Source organism: Panicum virgatum, chromosome 9N, assembly GCF_016808335.1.
Source record: "Panicum virgatum strain AP13 chromosome 9N, P.virgatum_v5, whole genome shotgun sequence".
Lineage (NCBI taxonomy): Eukaryota > Viridiplantae > Streptophyta > Magnoliopsida > Poales > Poaceae > Panicum > Panicum virgatum.
The window spans coordinates 22,963,473-22,982,415 of NC_053153.1; the positions used below are offsets into that span (position 1 = coordinate 22,963,473).

The 18,943-nt window shown below is 46.4% G+C and overlaps 2 protein-coding genes across 8 annotated transcripts; one reads left to right on the top strand and one right to left on the bottom strand.

Annotated features, from left to right (window-relative positions):
- Nucleotides 1–6,838: 6,838 nt before the first annotated feature.
- Nucleotides 6,839–8,657, bottom strand: LOC120687761 (flotillin-like protein 1). Its single transcript, XM_039969785.1, has one exon. It carries the CDS (start codon nucleotides 8,562–8,564, stop codon nucleotides 7,110–7,112), a length of 1,455 nt encoding a protein of 484 aa, XP_039825719.1. The 5' UTR covers nucleotides 8,565–8,657; the 3' UTR covers nucleotides 6,839–7,109.
- Nucleotides 8,658–14,016: 5,359 nt separating this feature from the next.
- Nucleotides 14,017–18,041, top strand: LOC120688092 (E3 ubiquitin-protein ligase MARCHF11-like). 7 transcript variants are annotated; one of them, XM_039970254.1, is made up of 7 exons: nucleotides 14,029–14,417; nucleotides 14,460–14,761; nucleotides 16,054–16,188; nucleotides 16,264–16,306; nucleotides 16,657–16,722; nucleotides 16,895–17,009; nucleotides 17,698–18,041. In XM_039970254.1, the coding sequence occupies exons 1-7, from the start codon at nucleotides 14,280–14,282 to the stop codon at nucleotides 17,838–17,840; spliced, it is 942 nt and encodes a 313-aa protein (XP_039826188.1). In that variant the 5' UTR covers nucleotides 14,029–14,279; the 3' UTR covers nucleotides 17,841–18,041. The 7 variants fall into 7 exon arrangements, 5 of the variants coding, with proteins under 5 accessions (XP_039826188.1, XP_039826189.1, XP_039826186.1 ...); XM_039970255.1 differs by having other exon boundaries at nucleotides 14,029–14,411; nucleotides 14,454–14,761; XR_005680971.1 differs by having other exon boundaries at nucleotides 14,017–14,761; nucleotides 16,054–16,175.
- Nucleotides 18,042–18,943: the final 902 nt, after the last annotated feature.

The window sequence follows — 18,943 nt, forward strand, 5'->3', positions numbered from 1 at the left end:
TGGCCGGGCGCGCGAGGCGTCGCGGCGAGCAGGACGCGGCGGCCGCGAACGGCGGCAGGCGCGGACGGCGGCGCTGCGGGCGGGCTGGCGAGCGCGGACGGCGGCGCTGCAAGCAGGCGGGTGAGCACGGACGGCGGTTGTGACATCCCAGAGTTTTAAAATGCTAAGCAAGAAATCTTAAATATGATTTCATGCTTAATAAACAAGAAAAACTCAAATTATGTATTTCTTTTGGAAAATAATATATGTGTATATGAAATTTCGCACATAAAATGACAGGTCAAATGAACCATATAATTCGAGGTTTTCAACAATCTTTCAAATTTTAAACAAATATGCTTTTAAAATAATTTCTAAAATATAGCTCAAATGAATTTTTGTCCAAACCCAAAGTTGTAGGTTTTCAAAAGACGAACAACTTTCATGTTCAAAGTTTTTCGAGTTGCTACCCAAAAATGGGACAAAAATGTGATTTCCGAAGCGTATACGATGTTTTCAAATGTACTCAAGTTTCAATTTTTATCTTTCAAACCATTGTGTAAATGAAAGAGTGCCTAAAACGAAAGTTGTAGATCTCGAAATTTTGAACAACTTTGGTATTCAAAAGTTTTTCATTTGAGGCCATATAGAAGCAGAAAAATTGAGTTTGCAAAACAAATTTTGAACTTCGATCTAATTACAGCTATGCCATCACCTCCATCTCCCTTCTCTATTCTCGCCATGACGGCGTTCGCCGCCGCCGTCGGCCACGCACCGCGCCCTTGCTGCGCCCCAGCCCTCTCCGCACCGGTTCCTCCCTGAAGCATCTCGACCTCGCCACGCGTCGCCGTCCACTGCGCCGTGCCATGCGCCCCTTCTCCATCTCCCTGTGCCCTCGGTCCTCTCCTTCCTCTTGAGCTCGTGCAACGCACGTTCCCGACCTCCCTGTCCACTGCCTTCCCATCTCCGAGCTGAATCGAGCTCTCCCCGGCACTCAGGGACGCCGCCGCCACGAGCCATGGCCGCCGTTTTTCCCTGCCCACTGTCGAGCTCCCACCTCCGCCGTCCCACGGCTTCAATTGACCTCGGGAACGGCTTCACCTCGCCCCAACGGAGCTCCCAAGCCCAGCCAAGCCGCCCCCCTCGCCGGAGTGCCACAGCCGCGGTACAGGACCGCCGCCGGCCGCCGGCGCCCGCGGACAGCCCGCCACAGGCCACCCCAGCCCCCACCGAGACCATCTACAGGTGCGGCTCGAACTCCTCTCCATTTTCCCCAACCTAGCCCCCCACCTCCGGTGCCTCTCCTTGCCGGAAAACGGCCACCCGACCCTCCCCTGTTCTCTCCAGTTCCGCCAAGGACCTTCCCTGAGAAGAAACAAACTTCCAGGGGCCTAGATGCAAAAGTTCGTTTCCTTTTTCTTTTTTTTCAAAAACAGCAAATTTGTAAATTCCATATAAAATCGTATAAAAATAAGAAAAATTCAAACTAAATTTTTTTGGAATCCTCAGATAAACACCTACAACTTTTGTTATAGTCACATGTTCATATTATGCTTCTATTTTAATCTAGGATAAAGATTAGATTAAATAGCACACAAATGTATCTCCTGTTGTAGTCATGAAATAGGGCTAGTTTTTGGACAGAGTCCTACACCCTAGATTAATAGCTTACTGTAAAAATTTGAGGACATTTTGACAAATCTAGCTATATGTTTCATTAGATCTTGGTTTATGCCTATGTTAAATAGAATTAAATCCATAGGGTTATATTTTAGTTTTCCTGAGCTGAAATATTTACAGAAGCCTTACTTTAGTTTCTAGATGCTATAGAAAAATTTTGGGAATTTTTAGTAATGTATAACTAGTCCTTTCGATTTAATCATGAATAAACTTTGTAAATCAAAAACCCTAGTTTCCTTCATTAGAAAAATCTCATAGTTTTACTAGAGCTTGAGTTTGTGTAGATGAACTAGCAGGCCAAGTTTGAGAATCAATAACTTACTACTTTGTCCTGTAAAAATAGATCTTTACCCTAGCAAAAGTTGTTTAACTTATTATTCATGTTTAATCTGCTTCATGAAAATAGCTGAAAATTTTATTGTAAGTTGGTACTTCAGTTTTGCTCCTTGCATCAAAATTTCAACCCCATGACCTATGGGTAATTATAGTTTTGGACAAAGCGTGTTATCTTTAGTTTTGTTAGAAGAAATAACTTTTGTATGTTTTGGTATATAATGAAAACCCCACTTTGATTTTATGAACTAAGTTGTGTTAAATAACTACTCTATAAATGGCTGCCCAGGAAATGTTAATTAAAAAGTTCACATCCAAACTCACATCATGTTGGACTACAACTTTATCGTGAAGGAAAAATAATAACATCTACATTGTTGAGCAACTCGAAACTGTGCATTCATACATATGCATTGCTGCATTTCATTTAGGTATGATAGATGTACTGTATGAAGGATGTGATGTTGGAACCGAGCCAGAAGACGGTGAATGGTGGACACATCCAGAAGATGGACGGATGGATCCCGATGTACACGACCGAAGGAAGATGTTCGCCGCGCAGTTGTTCTCTAACTAACACTGACCTAGTGTTAATTCCTGGCAAGCCCCGGAGCATGTCCTATCTATTTTAAATTTATGCAACTTATTATTGTTTCTATCTACTTGCGCATTTAAGTTTACAGGAGTTGCTTGGAATCTTAGCTGCATAATCCTAGGTACCTATGCTTGAACACTAGTATGTGTAGGTCGCTAGATGGCTAGGCTAATGGTTCGGTAGAAGTCGAGTGATTTCCTGTCACTCGCGAGAACTATAGGAGTTGAACGTCTACTACTTACTGCAACTATAAGGCTCACGGGCGGGGTTGTGGTACTTGTGATACCCCGTCTGTTTAGTGAAAATGGATAAGGCCGTAGTGTGTGGTAGTGGTGGTTAAGCGTTTGAACGTACTAACCACATGCCGAGAAATATGGTAATCGGTAAGCTTAAGTACTGGATTGCACCGAGGCCGGAACATACTCCCCACCGTCTTTGAACGTTGTTCTCATGCGGCCACATGCGGGTGCAAGAAGGCTCACGACCCGGCGCCGTACCGTGACGTGGATTCTTGTAGTCGAGGGCGGTGGGCCTGTTCCGTGCAGCGGGAATTGAAGGGAAAAGTCGCGTGGGCGAAGCGAGATGTCGATCCCCATGCATGTGTGTTAACAAATTCGATTCGAATCATCCGCTTCTCACGGTTTGGGACTGCTTAACCCTTCTGCTACATAGAGTAAGAAGTGAAAGATGATGATGATGAATTTGGCTGGTTGGTTGATGAAAGATAGTTGTTTCCACCATGTATGATATTGGATAGATGCTCACTTAGAGTGGTAATTGAACTAGAATCTGGAAGCTAAAACCTGAATTTAAGGATCTACTCTTTACTACTTTTCGGCAAAACAAACCCCTCAAGCCAAAAGCCTTGCATGTCTAGATAAAGGGCTAAGTATACCCTTAGTCGGGTAAGCCTTGTTGAGTATTAGTATACTCAGCCTTGCTTGTGGCTTTGTTTTTCAGGTAGTACATTTGAGGATGGACGACGTCATGTACGGGCTTCATCGTGACGTCTTGTTTCGTCGCTAGACCATTCGTTCGTTTTCCGTTACTCTTGAACTCTGCTATATTTTTATAAATTCAAACTCGGTTTGTAATAATAATTCAATTTCATACTCTGTACTATAAAATTTGTGGAATGTGGCATTCTCTGGACTGCTTTGTCGATCTTGTTTCAAGTGGTTTAATCGGGATTTTACCCGACAGCGCTGCCGGATTACTCCGTTTTAAGTGCGTGTTAACTCTAGTTACTGTTTCGGTGTTGGTTAGCGCACTTAAGCCGGATTAATTTGGGCGGGACTGCCACAGCGGTGCGGCGAGCGACCGGGGAACCACAGGCGGCGGCCAGGGCGGGCGGGAGCGGTGGCCGGCGCGAGCAGGGGAGGGCGCCGGCGATGTGCGGTGGCAGAGGCTGGCGCTGGAGCAGGCAGAGCGCAGGCCGGGGGCGGCCTCGGAGGCGACTGCGGCTGCCGGGCCCCACAAGAGCTGACGCAGCGTGTAGCGGGGATCCAGTATCCCTCTAGATTTGAATGGAACGGGGACAAATGCGAGGGTACCAGATGCGTTCCAGTACCCCGCTGCAGCGCCCCGCCCCGCTATTTTGTCCCTCTAGTATCCTATACACGATACCGGTGCGGGCAGCCTAACCTAACGTGTGTGTATGTACTTCCTCTATATTATAAAGGAAGTCGTTTTGAGTTTATTTAAGTTAAATATTTTAAATTTTAACTATAAATTAATTCTTTTAAATGGAGTTTGAAAATATAAGAGTGCTTTAAGTATATTCATCTTGAAATGTAGTTTCGTAAAAATATATATTGACTATATTTTACAAACTTTTTATAGCAAAATAATAGTAGTCAAATTTGTTTTTGAAAACCGTGCCGATATCTGAAACGACCTCCTTTACGATAGGATATAGAAGGAGTACGACACCACAATCGACCCTTGTGCATCCGCTTGGTGGCTCGATCGGTGAAAGATCCAATCCGGAAAGGGGCGAGGCCAGGGTTTCATTTACCGACCGGACCGGCCAAACCGCCGGGGTCCGGTACTTGTATACCGGACCGGTTTGGCCGGAAACCGGTCGGTACCGGTCAAATTCAAATTTGAAATCAAAAAACTCAGTTCAACCGGTTCGTACTGGTATACTGGCCAGTTTGACCGGTTTGAATTCAAATCCAAATTTAAAAGCGCATGTGTAACCGGTTTGGAACGGTATATCGGCCGGTTTGACCGGTTTACCAAGTGGGCCTTAATGGGCCGTCTCATTTTTTCTTTTTCTTTTTTGGTTTAACTTTAAATGCCCGAAAAGTATGTTAAACGAACGAATTTTTGAGAAAATTTGACACCATTAGATTCGTCGCACGTTGAAGTATTTTTAGGATTTTTTTGAAATTTTTCATTTTTTTTGAATTCAAATTTAAAATTTGAATTTGGACCGATTTGGTACCGACCCAAACCGGAACCGGACATGTTCCCACCGGTTTTGTAAACCCTTTCAAACTCAAACCACAAAAGCGCGTCCATCCCAAGGACATTCTCTGGCACCTCTTGACACCACGTCACCCAAATAAATATCGGCCGTCCAATCGGGCCATCCAACGGCCACGGGAGCGGGCAGCCTCCCAAGCGTCGCGCTGCCCCGTCGCTTGGGGTTTCGGCTGATTGCGCCATCCCGCCGCCTCACGAGCCCGCCATCGCGCCCTTCCGCCTTGTGACATCCTGGTCCAGGGCTTAATAGGATTGATAGAATACTCATGTCAATAAGTTGCAACTTTTTTTCCGGAAGCCGGTCTCCAAAGAACTCCGAGGTTAAGCGTGCTTGGCCCGGAGCAATTTGGCGATGAGTGACCGACCGGGAAGTCATTCCTGGGTGCGCATGAGTGAGGACAAAGTGCGCAGAAAAGACTAGTGTTGGTCTGTGAGGGCAGTCTTTGTCCTAGAAAAGCTGCCTGATGTAAGCGGGCCCGGCCTCGGGGAGGCGGGATGTTACAGAATGGTATCAAAGCCGACTCTCGCGGTTTCACGAGCACGTACGGGCGTATGTGCGCGGGCATGAGCACGGGCGCGTGGGGGCGCAGATGCCACCGGTACGTGGACGGGCGCGTGGCGGGTCAGTGCGCGGACATCTGGGATGCGTCGTTGGTACTGGACGCAGGACGTGGCACATGGGGCCATTGGCACTAGACGTACGAGACGTGGCCAAGAGAGGACCTTCATGGCTTGGGATTAGTTTATATTTAATTAATTTTGTGATTAGTTTACATTTAATACTTCAAATATTAAAGATTTTCTTGCAAAAACACAAAAACACAAAATGCAAACTCATTTAAACAAGCCCTCCATTGATTAGGCAGTGGTACAAATCAAACGTTCTGCCCCTCTTCGTTTCATTTCATTTTTCAACAGATGAAACGCGTACATGCGTGCAGAATGCTGCGACCTCGGCGGCTTGCGTATCTGGGCCCCCAACGCCGCATGAAGCCCAAGATCAATCTGGATGGCCATTTCTGGACCAGCAGGCAGCAGCGACCCGCGCGGTGGTTGTTTTGCTTGCTTGCAGGAATGCCTCGCACCAGGTACAGCGCCAGCTTTGTCAATTTTTCACTAGGCGTCGCGTAATGTTGAGCTTAGCACCAGGGCCAGGGATTAGCTGAGGAGGGAGGATTACGTCCAGCCGCCTGACCAGCCAGAGTCAGTGCCTCCTCACCAGCTGACCTCCTCGGGGAAACCTCGCAACCGCCTCATGGACTGTGTAGAGCGGAAACAGTCGGAGCGGTATCATATTACGGAAAATGGTGGCGGTTGGTATGGAATTTTTTAGTATTTATGAAACTAAAAAAATCAAATACGTTGAAAAACGACTATAAAATTAATTGAAAATAATAATTTTTATATTTTTAAATGGAAACGGTTGGAAAGATATCATAAAACGGAAAACGGTGTCGATCTGTACGTGAATTTTTCGTCCCACCTTTTCATCCATGTGTGGCTTGTATCGTGCCACCGGTCATTTCCGCTTGCCCACCTCACCCTCCCCCAGGGCCCCGCGTCTACCGCCACCGGCGGCACCCACGGAACGGAATGCTCGCGCGAATCAACCTGCTAAATCAACTTACCGGTAACGGACTTAGGAATTGAAACTAAGATATCCTAGTGACCTAGCCAAAAATTTCAAAACGCTTAACCTGAACCACTACCATCATCCACAAATGTAAAGGAAAGGGTGACACGTACACATGCTCCCACCAATTAAAAATGCACATGTTATTTTCTTTAAACAATATCGCAGTTACACACAGCAATCAAAAGAAATTTGGTGATTTACATTCTTGAGAGATACAAATATGAAATACACTACAATTGAAAATCTGACATGTCAACCCACATGAGTACATGACTGTACGTGCAAATTACTGATGAGAGGGGCGCGCGGGCCCTTGATTCAGCTCGGCTACCAAGTACCAACTCACCTGGCAAACACAAAGCTTCACATGCAGTAGCAGCTGAGCTGCTGAGCTTATCAGGAGGACGTTGGCGGGCCGCCCGTCAGAGTGCCCATCCACGCCGGCGGCAGCATCCCGGTCTGCTCGTGCACGGTCGTCAGCAGCGGCGGCAGCATCTTGTACACACCCGCCATCTCCTTCATCGCGCTGCCGCCGCCGCCGCTGGCATCGCCGCCCTCTCCGCCGTTGGTCCACACGCTGATCTTGGGCTCCAGCCCCCGGATGGCGTCGGCGTTGATGCGCGCCATCTCCTGGTACACGCCCGAGCTGATCATCAGGTAGTCCCGCAGCGCACCGTAGCTGCCGCCCAGCGCGCCGAGCATCGCCGAGAGGTACGCGCTCTGGGCCTGCCCCATGGCCGCCAGGCCCTCGGCCTCCTTCTGCTTGGCGTAGAGCTCCGCCTCGGCCTCGCGCTGCCGCGCGAAGAAGGCCGCCTCGGCCGCCGCCCGGCGCGCGTCGGCCTCCTTCTCCTGCTCGAACAGGAGCGCCTCGGCGGCCTTCTGCCGGTTGTAAAGCTCCCAGTTGGCCTGCTGCACCTTCATCTCGTAGTCGACGACGGCCTTGCTGAGGTGCTCGGCCTTGAGCCTCTCCGTCTGCCTGGCCGCGTTCCGGCGCTCCACCTCCACCTGCAGCTCGGCCTCCCGGATCGCCACCGCCTGGGCCGCCTCCACCTCGGCCACCCGCGCCTGCTGCTCCCAGCCGGCCTTCTTCATGGCCAGCTCCGAGTTGGCCTCCGCCACCTCCGCCTCCCTCTCGTTCTCGAACACCTTCACCTCCGCCTTCACCCTGGCCTCCTCCTTGGCGCCCTCGCCCTGGCGCTTCACCGTGTACACCTTGGTCTCGGCGTCCACCTTGGCGGCGTTCTGCCGCGTGGTGCCCTCCCGCTCCTTGGCGCCGACCTCGCCCTTCATCCGGGCCTCGGCGACGTCCACCTTGGCCTGGTTCACGGCCTCCTGCTGCGTCTTCTGGCCGAGGTAGGAGAAGTACTCGTGGCCGGGCACGTCCTCGAGCTGCTTCACGTTGGCGTTGTAGATGATGAGCCCGAACTGGTTGAGCTCCAGCTGCACCTTCTCGAAGACGGCCTGCTTGAAGTGCTTGGTGCCCCGGAAGATCTCCTCCATGGTCATGGACGCCGCCAGCACGCGGGTCTCGCCCTCGATGACGCCCTTGACGAGCTCGTTGACGTGGTGGGAGAGCTTGTCGTGCGGGGAGATGAGCTTGGCGTAGCGGAGGAGGCACTCCTCGTCGTCGGCGCGGGGCCCGATGGTGAAGACGGCGGGGAGGATGAAGGGGAGCTTCTCGGCGCTCATGGCCTGCACCTCGAAGGTGTAGTTGACTGGGGAGATGTCGAAGCGCGTGCACCGCTGCCCCGGCGCGATCCACGCCTTCTTCGCGAGCTTCACGTCGTTGATGCCGTACCCGGTGATCGCCAGGTACTCCGACGGGCTCGCGATCCGGTACACGAACCCCATTGTTCTCTCTCTCTCTCTCGATCGGCGTCTGCTAGCTGCTGCTTCTTTCGTAGCACAGCTTTGAGGTGCACGATCGAAGCAAGAAAGGCTAGATTACTACTATGAGTTGTTGGATGAAGGGCAACTCTGCAACGAGTGTGTATATATATCCTATGAACATGGCAGGGGAATGCAATATGGAAGATCGTCGTGGCTAGTTGAAAACAAAAATGCAGTCTATAACGACTTCCAGGCTGTGCATTTCGTTGCCATTGGCGCGATATTTTCGGGGCAATGGTATTATTTGAAAATTATTCGCAATTCACGTCAACTCATCATTGGTTCCTTCGGGGGTGAGAGGTCCATTAAATGCTACATACAAGAATGCTGTGAACCTGACAAAAGTACCCCTCCCTCCACATCTGCATGCTGTTTTTTTTTGAAACCAATTCGGGGGGAAGATCCCCACCTACTTTGCATTCCATTGATCAAATGGCATGGGAGCCAAGAACAGGTTACATCTGGTATACCAGGGAGAAGAAGAGAGAGAGGGGGGGGGGGGGGGCATCTGCATGCTGTTTTGTCAGGCGGCCGCAAATTAATTTGAGCTTTAACGAACCACCCCATGTAGTGGGTCAAGATAAACAAAGGATATTCAAATTCAATCGCTCTTCTTAATTAGGCTGCCTGACAAAGTGTAAAAGACAAGTTGACTTTGACATTTACGCATGCCAGCCATACATCTCTATTTTCGAATAAAACCAGCCGGTTGAAATTTATCGACTGAATAACATTACACAAGGAATACATTCTTGTTTGGGGAACAGCATCTGTATTTTATTTTATTTTTCTGGTATACTGGATTGGGATATGATTGATGAGCACTCCCCTCCATCCAACAATGGCAGTTCGTTTAGAAAATTTCAGATATATTACTAATAGTGGAAAATGATCATGTATAGGATGCCCTGTTTGGATCCCCTTCAACTAAATTTTAGCATGCTAAAGTTTGAAAAAGAATTAGCAAACTAAAGCTTAGATCGCTAAATTTTAGCTAGCCCTGCAAATGGGTTGGAAACCAAACTATACCCATACCAATCCATTATCATTAGGGAAATTAATATCACCCACACCACTCCAAACTACCACCACCACACACCAATCCAACCCAAACATTTTATCTCATAATGTAATAAACTATTAGCCAAACTATGGTTACGACCCAATAAAAACCCGTTTCCAAATTTTTTTTTATAGTGTAGCTTTTACCGCACCGTTTTACACAAAGTAGCTGCCAGTTATACTGAGTCATCTCCACCAAATTTCGATCAATTTCGATAAAATTTTACAGTGTGAACGCGAGATTTTATTTCCAGGGTCCTGTTCTTAATATGGGGTCCACGTGCAATTCTAGCCACACTGTTTTGCATAGAGTAACCGCTAGTTATACTGAGTCATCTCCAACAAATTTCGGTTAATTTCGGTAAAATTTTATAGTGTGAACACTAGGTTTTATTTTTAGGGTCCGGCTCTTGACATGGGACCCACGTGTAATTCTAGCCACACTGTTTTGCACAAATAGCTACTAGTCATATTGAGTCATCTCCAACAAATTTAGTCAATTTTGATAAAGTTTTATAGTGTGGACGCGAGGTTTTGTTTCTAGGGTTCAGCTCTTGACGTGAGGCCCACGTGTAATTCTAGCCACACTGTTTTGCACAAAGTAACTGCTAGTTATAATGAGTAATTTCTAACAAATTTCAGTCAATTCGATAAAATTTTATAGTGTGAACGCGAGGTTTATTTTTAGGGTCCGGCTTTTATGGGACCGATATTTATATATAGTCATACTATTTTGCATAAAGTATCCATTTCAGCCCACTCCAATCCACCCCAATCCATATTTACATAGAACCCACTCCACCCCACCCCATTAGCTAATACAACCCATTTGAACCCACCCAAATACAATCCATATCAAAACTCAACCCATTAAATCCATTTCAATCCGATCCATTAGCAGGGCTAATTTTAGCATAGGTTATTTGAATTCTCTTGCTAAACTCTCCTAAGTGACCATGCTACCCTGCATTTAGTGCACCAACCTCCACAGAGGCTATTAATTGTGATGGGTAATATTAACTTTCATCACTTTTAGCAAGTTTTAGCATCTCTTGGCTTGCTAAAGGCTAAAGCACGTTTTGGGCTCCAACTAAAGTTTAGCAATTGACTCGTTTGGATCCAAAGCTGCTAAACTTTAGCAACTAGTAAACTTTAGCAAGGGGATCCAAACAGGCCTTGGAGACCGTGCTCTTTTTATTTCCTAGATCCTCAATAAATACAAATACCATTGGAATTAGAAAAGTAACATCAATCTAAATATTTGATTGGCTCCATACCCATGTCAATGCAATTCTTTTTTGATATTTGGTATTGTTTTAGTTAGATGAATTTAATTTATTACAATCTAAACGAACAATTTTTGTGTGATAAAATTTAAAAAGCTAAACGAACGGTCTTTGTGGGCTAAACGAACGGTCTTCATGGGACTGACGGAGTATAAGTCATCCCCCAACTCCATGCAATTGCCGGGTAAGTACGGCCGCATAAGTCAATTATGACAGCCGAGGAAATAAGACCACGCGCTTGCTGCTTCTACTTGTCCTCTATTCGTGTACAAAGTGTATATCCAATTTGTTGCTCTTGTACCAGAAACTTCCAAGTCGATCCGATCAAGAATGAAAACGTCCTGCTAGTTTCGTTCAAAAATTCTATCGAACCAGAAAATAGCACGATGACTTGGAACCTGCCGCGCCGTATACGGCTAAACTACTTCCTCGGTTTCAGCTTCGAGGGCGACGATGTGTGCATCATAACCAGCTGGTTCGTGTAATGTAATCATTGTGCTGTGTGTGTATATATGTTTGTCTCGACTCGTCAGCACCGATCTTCACGTCCTCTTGAGTTATTTGCAGGGGATAAGGGAACAAGTACAACCTGGCGGATATATCCGACGAGGCCAAGGCAAATCCGCTGCTCGTCCTCGATCCATCGCTCGCGGACGCACATGGTATTTTTGATGTCGTGCTAGCGGATGACGTACGGCACTACGGCAGCGGTGACGGCTCGACGTCACGCGTCTTCTAGTGGCCGACCATGTATGTCCCGCGTCCCGGCTTCGGTTGAGGCGCGCCAAACCAACTAAACCGCGGATTATCGATGCCCAAAAGTCAGAACTGTTGGAAGTCAATTTATGTGCGTGGCTAACTTCACATACTTACTTCCTACACGCTGTTTTTATAAAAAGTAATAAAAGGCTGCCAAGAGCGTGTGAAGTTTCGAAACCTAGACCCTGTTCGGATGAGTGGAACGATTAGTTGGACTGGGTGGAAACGATCGGGTGGGTTGAATCTAGCCTTTTTTCAGCTGGAACTGTACCAGCTGAAACAGTGCCCAGCCACCAGTCCAGCCATCCGAACGGGCTGCTAGATTCACATCAATATACGAATACGATCCGCGCACCTTTTCTTGTCGTCTCCTCATCATATTTTATTGCAAGAATAATGGAGTATGAAATTTCTACATAACATCCAATGTCTACATAATCCCAGGCAGACTCGAATTGAGATAATCTCAACTCAAGCCCGACATCGCAAGACTAACTATAGGCTCGACCCCGCCCATGCCGGGCCGGGCCCTGCGGCAAAATTTTCAAGCTTGCCGTTGGGCTTGGGTCCAGAAAAAAGAGTCACACTTTTCTTTTGTTTCACCAGGATCCGGTCCATGATCAGGTTTACGTCGTGCTTACCTCAACCACCCACCGTAACAACCCCTCGAAAAAAACACCCACCGTAACACGGTATCAAACATCTCTTAGCCTCCCTCAAAAAGGAAAAAAAAAAACATCTCTCCTAGCCAACTATAACTCATGTGCTACTTCACTTCGTTCTCGATGTCACATGGAGCACCTTGACCTCCTGGCGGAGCCGTAGATAATCTCCTTCGCTTGTCGTCTTCAGAGCGCTGACGACCCTGCCACGGTTTTTTTTTTTTGAAAAGATGACCCTGCCACGGTTAGGCTCCAATATCACCGGGTGTTGGATCGTATTAACAACACGCCTTCTTTTTAATCCTCATCTCCATTTTGTCGAAAACAAAGGCTGAACTAATGCTAGCACCATGAAGGAATAAATGGATGGATCATGCGTCCGTGATGGATCATGGACTAACCTTTTTCTTCTCGGTGCCTCGCCCATGATTGAAAAGTGAAGCACACACTAGCCTATACCGCATGGTTCCAGAGAGAAGTACATCATATGTGGACCGCCCCACGACCACTCAATTTTTTTTTCTTTCGAAAGAACCAGTCATGCAGCGACAGTTTTGGAGCATTTATCTCAGGCCCTTTCTTGTTCCTTCCCGGCAATAACAAGCAGCGATGGAGTTACTTAAGGAGGTGTATATATGCACTAAAATGGAGTTACTTAATTATGCAATTAAGGGAGGGTAATTTTGGAAAGAATAAGTTGACTAAAAGTTGTATTTAAAAAATTATAAAAGGTGGGCTAGAGCAACAAGAATTTTGCATCAAGATACTTTTCTCCTAGTTGAAGGGAATGAAGGACCCTTCTTTTATTATGCAAATCGAAAATTTACTACTAGTACCTTCTAAATCTAAAATCATAAAGCATTATACGTATCATTCTGTAACACAAATGGTCATTTATTCTAGCCGGCCGGCCGTGTTCGTCTAAACACATGTTTAGTTCAATTAATTAAATAGCCATTTTATTAAGGTTATTATCAGTCACTGTACCTGGCTGATTATGCCAGCGCCCAGCTCGTTCAACCCTAACACCTCGTAGCTACGACGAGATCCTAATTGACAAAAGTGAAGAAGCAACATTCTGAACTCTTCTATGGGGCCGTTTAGTTCCCAAAATTTTTTGGTCAAAATTTTTTCTCTCTTTTGAACACATGTATGAAATATTAAATATAGTCAAACAATAAAATTAATTGCACAGTTTGGATGTACACAATGAGACAATTTTTTAAGCCTAATTAGTGCGTGATTAGCCATAAGTGCTACAGTAACCCACTTGTACTAATGATGCAGTCAAAGGTCTCAAAAGATTCATTTCGCGGTTTTCAAGCAAGTTTTGAAATTAGTGCTCGAAAAACTCTCCCAACATCTGGTTAAACAATCGATGTGATCTTTGAACAAAAATTTTTCACTAACTACAACACCCTGTAATTTTGGCAACATGATTTCATTTCGATCCAAACGGAGAACTGGCAAAAACTCATTCGTACTGCACTTTCAGTGGCACACTCGTCTCTCCAGATCCGAAACCGGGCGCTACTTCCCTTACTCATACGTTCACCACGGACCGCCATTGACATCCGGGTCCCACGATATGAAAGCCCCACCGGTCAGTCATACCCACTTCCCCCGCAAAGCCCTCGTCCTTATCCCCAACCCACACCGGCAGCTCCCCATCCCATCCGTCCCCATCTGAGCTGAGCTCCCCGTCGGCGTAGGTCCCCACTGCCTGACCTCCCCTCGCCGTCGCGAGACCGAGCAGCCAGTAGCCGCAGGAGTAGGTGCTCCCTGCTCCGTGTCCCGCCTTCCAATACCCGAAAGGGACGCCGCCTCCCCTCTTCGCACGGCACGCGAGGTGTTCGACGGAGAGCCGAGCCGCACAGGAGGAGGAGGTGGGAGCCGGCGGCCCGCCCATGTCGAGCGGCGCGGACGGATCGGCGCCCGGCCCGGCCCTCGACCCGACGCCCGGCCCGGAGCTGAACCGTGAGCCGCCCGTGCTGCAGGCTCCGGAGCCGGCACCGCAGCAGGAGATGGCGGCGTTGCAGATGGAGGCGCCGGCGCCGCAGCAGGAGGCGGTGGCGTTGCAGATGGAGACGCCGGGGCCGGCGCCGCAGCAGGAGGTGGTGGCGTTGCAGATGGAGGCGCTGGCGCCGGCGCCGCAGCAGGAGGTGGTGGCGCTGCAGACGGAGGCGCCGATGCCGGCGGTTACCATCGTGATCTCGCGGCCAGGGGACGAGCTTCATGCGCCCGATGCAAAGGGCGTCTCCCCAGCGTCCTCCCCGCAGGCCGGTGGCGGCAAGGCCACGGCCGCCTCCGTGTCGGTGACCGCTGCGGTGGCCGCGAAGGAGGCCGAGCTGGCGAGGTCCGACAGCTTCGACGACTACGAGCAATGCAGGTAGCCCGTCGTTGTGTGTTCAGCTGTGCCCAAGCTCGCATCATTTTATTGAATTGCTAATCGGGAAGGGGACGGGAGTCTGTTTTCCCCGGAAGTATTTCCAATTTTGTATACTGAACTCGTTAGGTTTAGCAGCTGCGCGTTCAACTGAACATGTGATGGCGTTTGGTGATCCCTGCCCTTTGCGCTGCTTGCTCGTGCAGAGAAGTGATTGTAGGTGTATGAATGAACTTCTTCTTTTGTGATGTAGTGATTCATTTCTTGGAGTTGCCCCAGCCCCTAGCACATCAATATGACTTGTGATTGATTACCCTAGCTTGCTTTTCTGACTCTGAGAACACCAATGGATTTTTGGCTGCTGTGTAGATAGATGTTGTTCATCACTTGATCACGAACTAGCAATAAGTCTTTAAAAATGTTAATTGCCATTTTACCCGTCTCTTAGTTAGTATTGACCGACCTTCCCTGTGCAGTTTATATGTGCTAATTTAGTTGAAGTGCTAAAGGGTAATTCTAATGAAGCTCATACAACAGTGTAGTTAGGCTGTTGTGGTCTTGTGGAGTGCAAAAGAGAATACAGAGAATTGATGGCAGCTATGTTATCTCATGGTCTTGTAGGTATTTGAGCTTTATTGTAGGGAAGGTAAGTTTTGCTTCCCAATGCAGCTGGTTGACCTTAATTGTAGATGCAAAGGATATTGGGAATAAAGGTTTGAGCCTACATTAAATTTGTGCTCAAGCTTGCAGGTTGTAAGATCATGTACAGTACTATTGTAGATTAGGACACCATGTCAATATATCTATGGAGTATTTAGTTCTAGGCTACTAAAGGTTAACTGGCAGCTTGGATGCTGCAGGTGAAATAATATGAGGAAGCATGCTGTAAAGTGATAATCAACATCTGGCTAAAGATTTTGTGTCCAAATATGCTGTAAGCATAGCCTGCACCTTTGCTTTGGCATCTATTGTTGTTCCTGCGGAATCATCCTGCCTCTTTATTTTGACATTTTGAATTATTCACAGGAACATTGTGTTTTGGTTATTTTGTTCCCATTATAACCACCTGAATCTTTATTTTGACATTTTGAATTATTCACAGGAACATTGTGTTTTGGTTATTTTGTTCCCATTATAACCACCTGAAATCAGTATTGGTTAGTAGTGCTAACTGCTAAGGGAGTTTGCGCTTTTTGTCACTTGTTTGAGAGGAATGATACAATACACTAACAAGCCCATTACTTGGGGACCAGGTGTTTTTCCCTGGAGGATTAATAATTTTTTCACTTCTGCAGAGTTTGTCAGCAGAAGACAGAAGAACCTCTGGTAGATCTTGGATGCAGATGTCGTGGAGATCTTGCTAAAGCACATCGCACATGCATTAATGTTTGGTTTCGTACTAGAGGATCAAACAAATGTGAGATATGCCAGTAAGTCTTCTGCATAGGTGGTTCTTGGCTGTTGCTTTGAATTACTTTGCCGAGCTGATTTTCCTTACTATGCAGGCAATTGGCTGTCAATATCCCCCCTCCAGAAACGCAAGCAAGTGTATGTTTAATATTTTGCACTTTACATAATTTAATATGTATTGGACTATTTTGAGGATGGATGCTTCCTAGTTCATGCGATCATTATGTTCTGACTAAGAAACTCTATGTTTATGTTTAGCAAGTTAAAATACCTATTGTGTGTTCATATGTGCTTGTAGTTTTAGGAGCACCTCATTAATTATGGCAACATCATTTGACTCTGTTCTAGAAGACCTCTATTCCTCAATTGCATAATTTAAGGTGATCCTGAAATTTGTGGAGTCACGGTATTGATAAAAGTACAAAAAAATACAACTGTACAAGTCGAATTCCTCTTTCTAGTTGTGAAATTTACTTGTTTTCATTCAGCAGACAAGTTATTGGGTTTGGAGGGTTGATTCGACTTATGGAAGGGGACGAGGAGGACGTGAAAGGGTATTTTTATGACTGGATACGATAAATAAGAAATTAACACACAAATTTGACTCTCTATATGCAATAATGAATTAGTAATTATGTAACCATGTGCAAGCTTTCATTTTTTCTTTAAATCTGTGCACTTCGTTCTGCTTCATATTTTATTTTCTTTCTTTTTGTATGTGTGTAGGGATGGTTTAGCCCACTTTGGGTCGCGTTTGCAATTCTGATTGGTGGTCTCTTATTGGACGTGCTGATATCTGTTTCCCTTGGTGTCTCCGCACTTCCTGTCAACATAATAATTGGTATGGAACATCTTTGCTCTATTGTAGTCCAATGACCTTATGGTTTTGTTACTATTTAGCTTCCATCAAACGAGGGAGGGGGAGGGACTTAACCTTAACAGTTTGTTCTTTGTTGGCAATGAGCAAAATGTCAACCTACCATCACTGGATTTGCAAATATTAGGAGCTTGGAACTATGATTGTTTCATTAAAAGCAAAATTGCAAGCCACAGGGTGAAATTGAGTCGTGTGTGTTGTTATTGTTGAAACTGTTTTCTAACATGGTTTGATTAAATAAGCAGATTATTAAATGTAAATTTTTATGATTTTCCAAATCTTCAAGTCTAAAGCTTTAGCATTAGGATCTTACTAGAAAGCTAGGGATTTTCAGGGGAAGACAAGTGATTCAAAACTTGTGAATACCGTGGAGCAATTATGGGCTTGAAACAATCTTTTTTTTTCTGAATAATGAATGTGATAGAGGTTATATATGTAGCATCAGCTCAAATTGACAGTTGCAAATTTTGATAGACCATGTGTCATCAATGATTGTAAGTTCTCCAAGAGATCTATACATTAGGTTTATTGGCATTGGATATGTTTGTTGTGCTTCAATTGTATTGCCGCTACTTGTTCGTTGGTTGACTTGAAGAAGGCTCTGCGTGCTGGATGTTTTCATCGAGTTGCCTCACCTACCTGATGTTTGCAGGTGTGCTTATCGTTCTCGGCTTGGGCACCGCCCTTCGCCTAGCTCTGGAGTGCTGTCAGGAATGGGGCTCGAGGAGGAATGTGAGCAACATGCCAAGGATGGAGAACATACCGCCTACTGGGTACCATCCTGCAGTCGTATAATTCTGAGGTTTGTAAATAGCGTAGAAACATCTAAGCTCGTGCTGGCTTTTGGATTCACCTCGTGATTAACTTAATCTCACACGATTGCTGCTCGTCAAAGTCGAGCTCAGATTCAAAGCTTGTTGATCACGATCGGGGTCATGCTCCAATGTAAATAACCAGTTCCTGATGCTCAGTGTTCGTGGGGGAGTGTTGATGCCAGATAGTCAGCCGCATTGTGGTCGTGGATGCAACCCGGCTAATCATGCTGCAAGCAGCGCTAAGTTTCTTCAGCCTCATGGTCTGTTCTGATCAAGGTTACCAATAGCACTAGGTGCTCTCTAGGCGGTGACCCTCCGCCTAGAGCCTAGGCGTGACTAGATGTTTTCTAGGTGATGCTTAGATGATGCTTAACATGATATTATATACATTAGAAAAAAGATCAAGGGTCTGGGCCAAGCATCGGATACAAAGGTACCAAAGCAGCCCAAGACCAAGTCTAAACGCCAGCACCCTTCCCCTCCCTTCGGTCACCCTCATCCCTGCTAGACCGATGCCCCGTCGCCCCGTGCCCAGCATTGTGTTGATATATTGATCTGTTAGCTGGACAGTCAGCTAATAGTGTTTTTCTCTCGTATCACATCAGTATCAATCGTCAGCTAGTAGTATTTTTTACTTACAACTAATCAGCATACCAGCTACAGCTAATCGAATAGAGCGGGTTTTGAAGGCTACAATGCTTGTGAAGGCCATTTGAGTCCATGGAGTTTCATCACTAGCCGTGGGTAAGGCTTTGAAGTGATATGCATTGCCTAATGGCTATTTCTGATATCGTTTAAGCGCTGAGTTGAATTGGATTAGCGCTATTGAAGTAGTTACGATTCTTAGTGATGGTAATTTAACATGTCTAGAAAATTTGCATTTCCCTTCTAAATTCAGATTTGTAGCAATCCTCTTAGCAAGCCTTGATTCACATCAATACAGTTACACATGGCAACACTTAAAGGCACTACTGCCTCTGTTCGGCTAGGGATAGCTGGTGGCTGGTGTTATTTATTGTGAAAGAAAATTACTGGTGGCTGGTGGCTAATGCTGATTTGGTGTGAGACAAAAACACTACGAAA

What these genes read in the sequence shown, in the direction of transcription:
- LOC120688092 (XM_039970252.1), top strand. Translation starts at nt 14,280, where the DNA reads ATGTCGAGCGGCGCGGACGGATCGGCGCCCGGCCCGGCCCTCGACCCG. An exon ending in GACGACTACGAGCAATGCAG is followed by an intron (nt 14,762 to 16,053) that starts GTAGCCCGTCGT and finishes TCACTTCTGCAG; the next exon opens with AGTTTGTCAGCAGAAGACAG. An exon ending in GACGAGGAGGACGTGAAAGG is followed by an intron (nt 16,723 to 16,894) that starts GTATTTTTATGA and finishes GTATGTGTGTAG; the next exon opens with GGATGGTTTAGCCCACTTTG.
- LOC120687761 (XM_039969785.1), bottom strand. Translation starts at nt 8,564, where the DNA reads ATGGGGTTCGTGTACCGGATCGCGAGCCCGTCGGAGTACCTGGCGATC.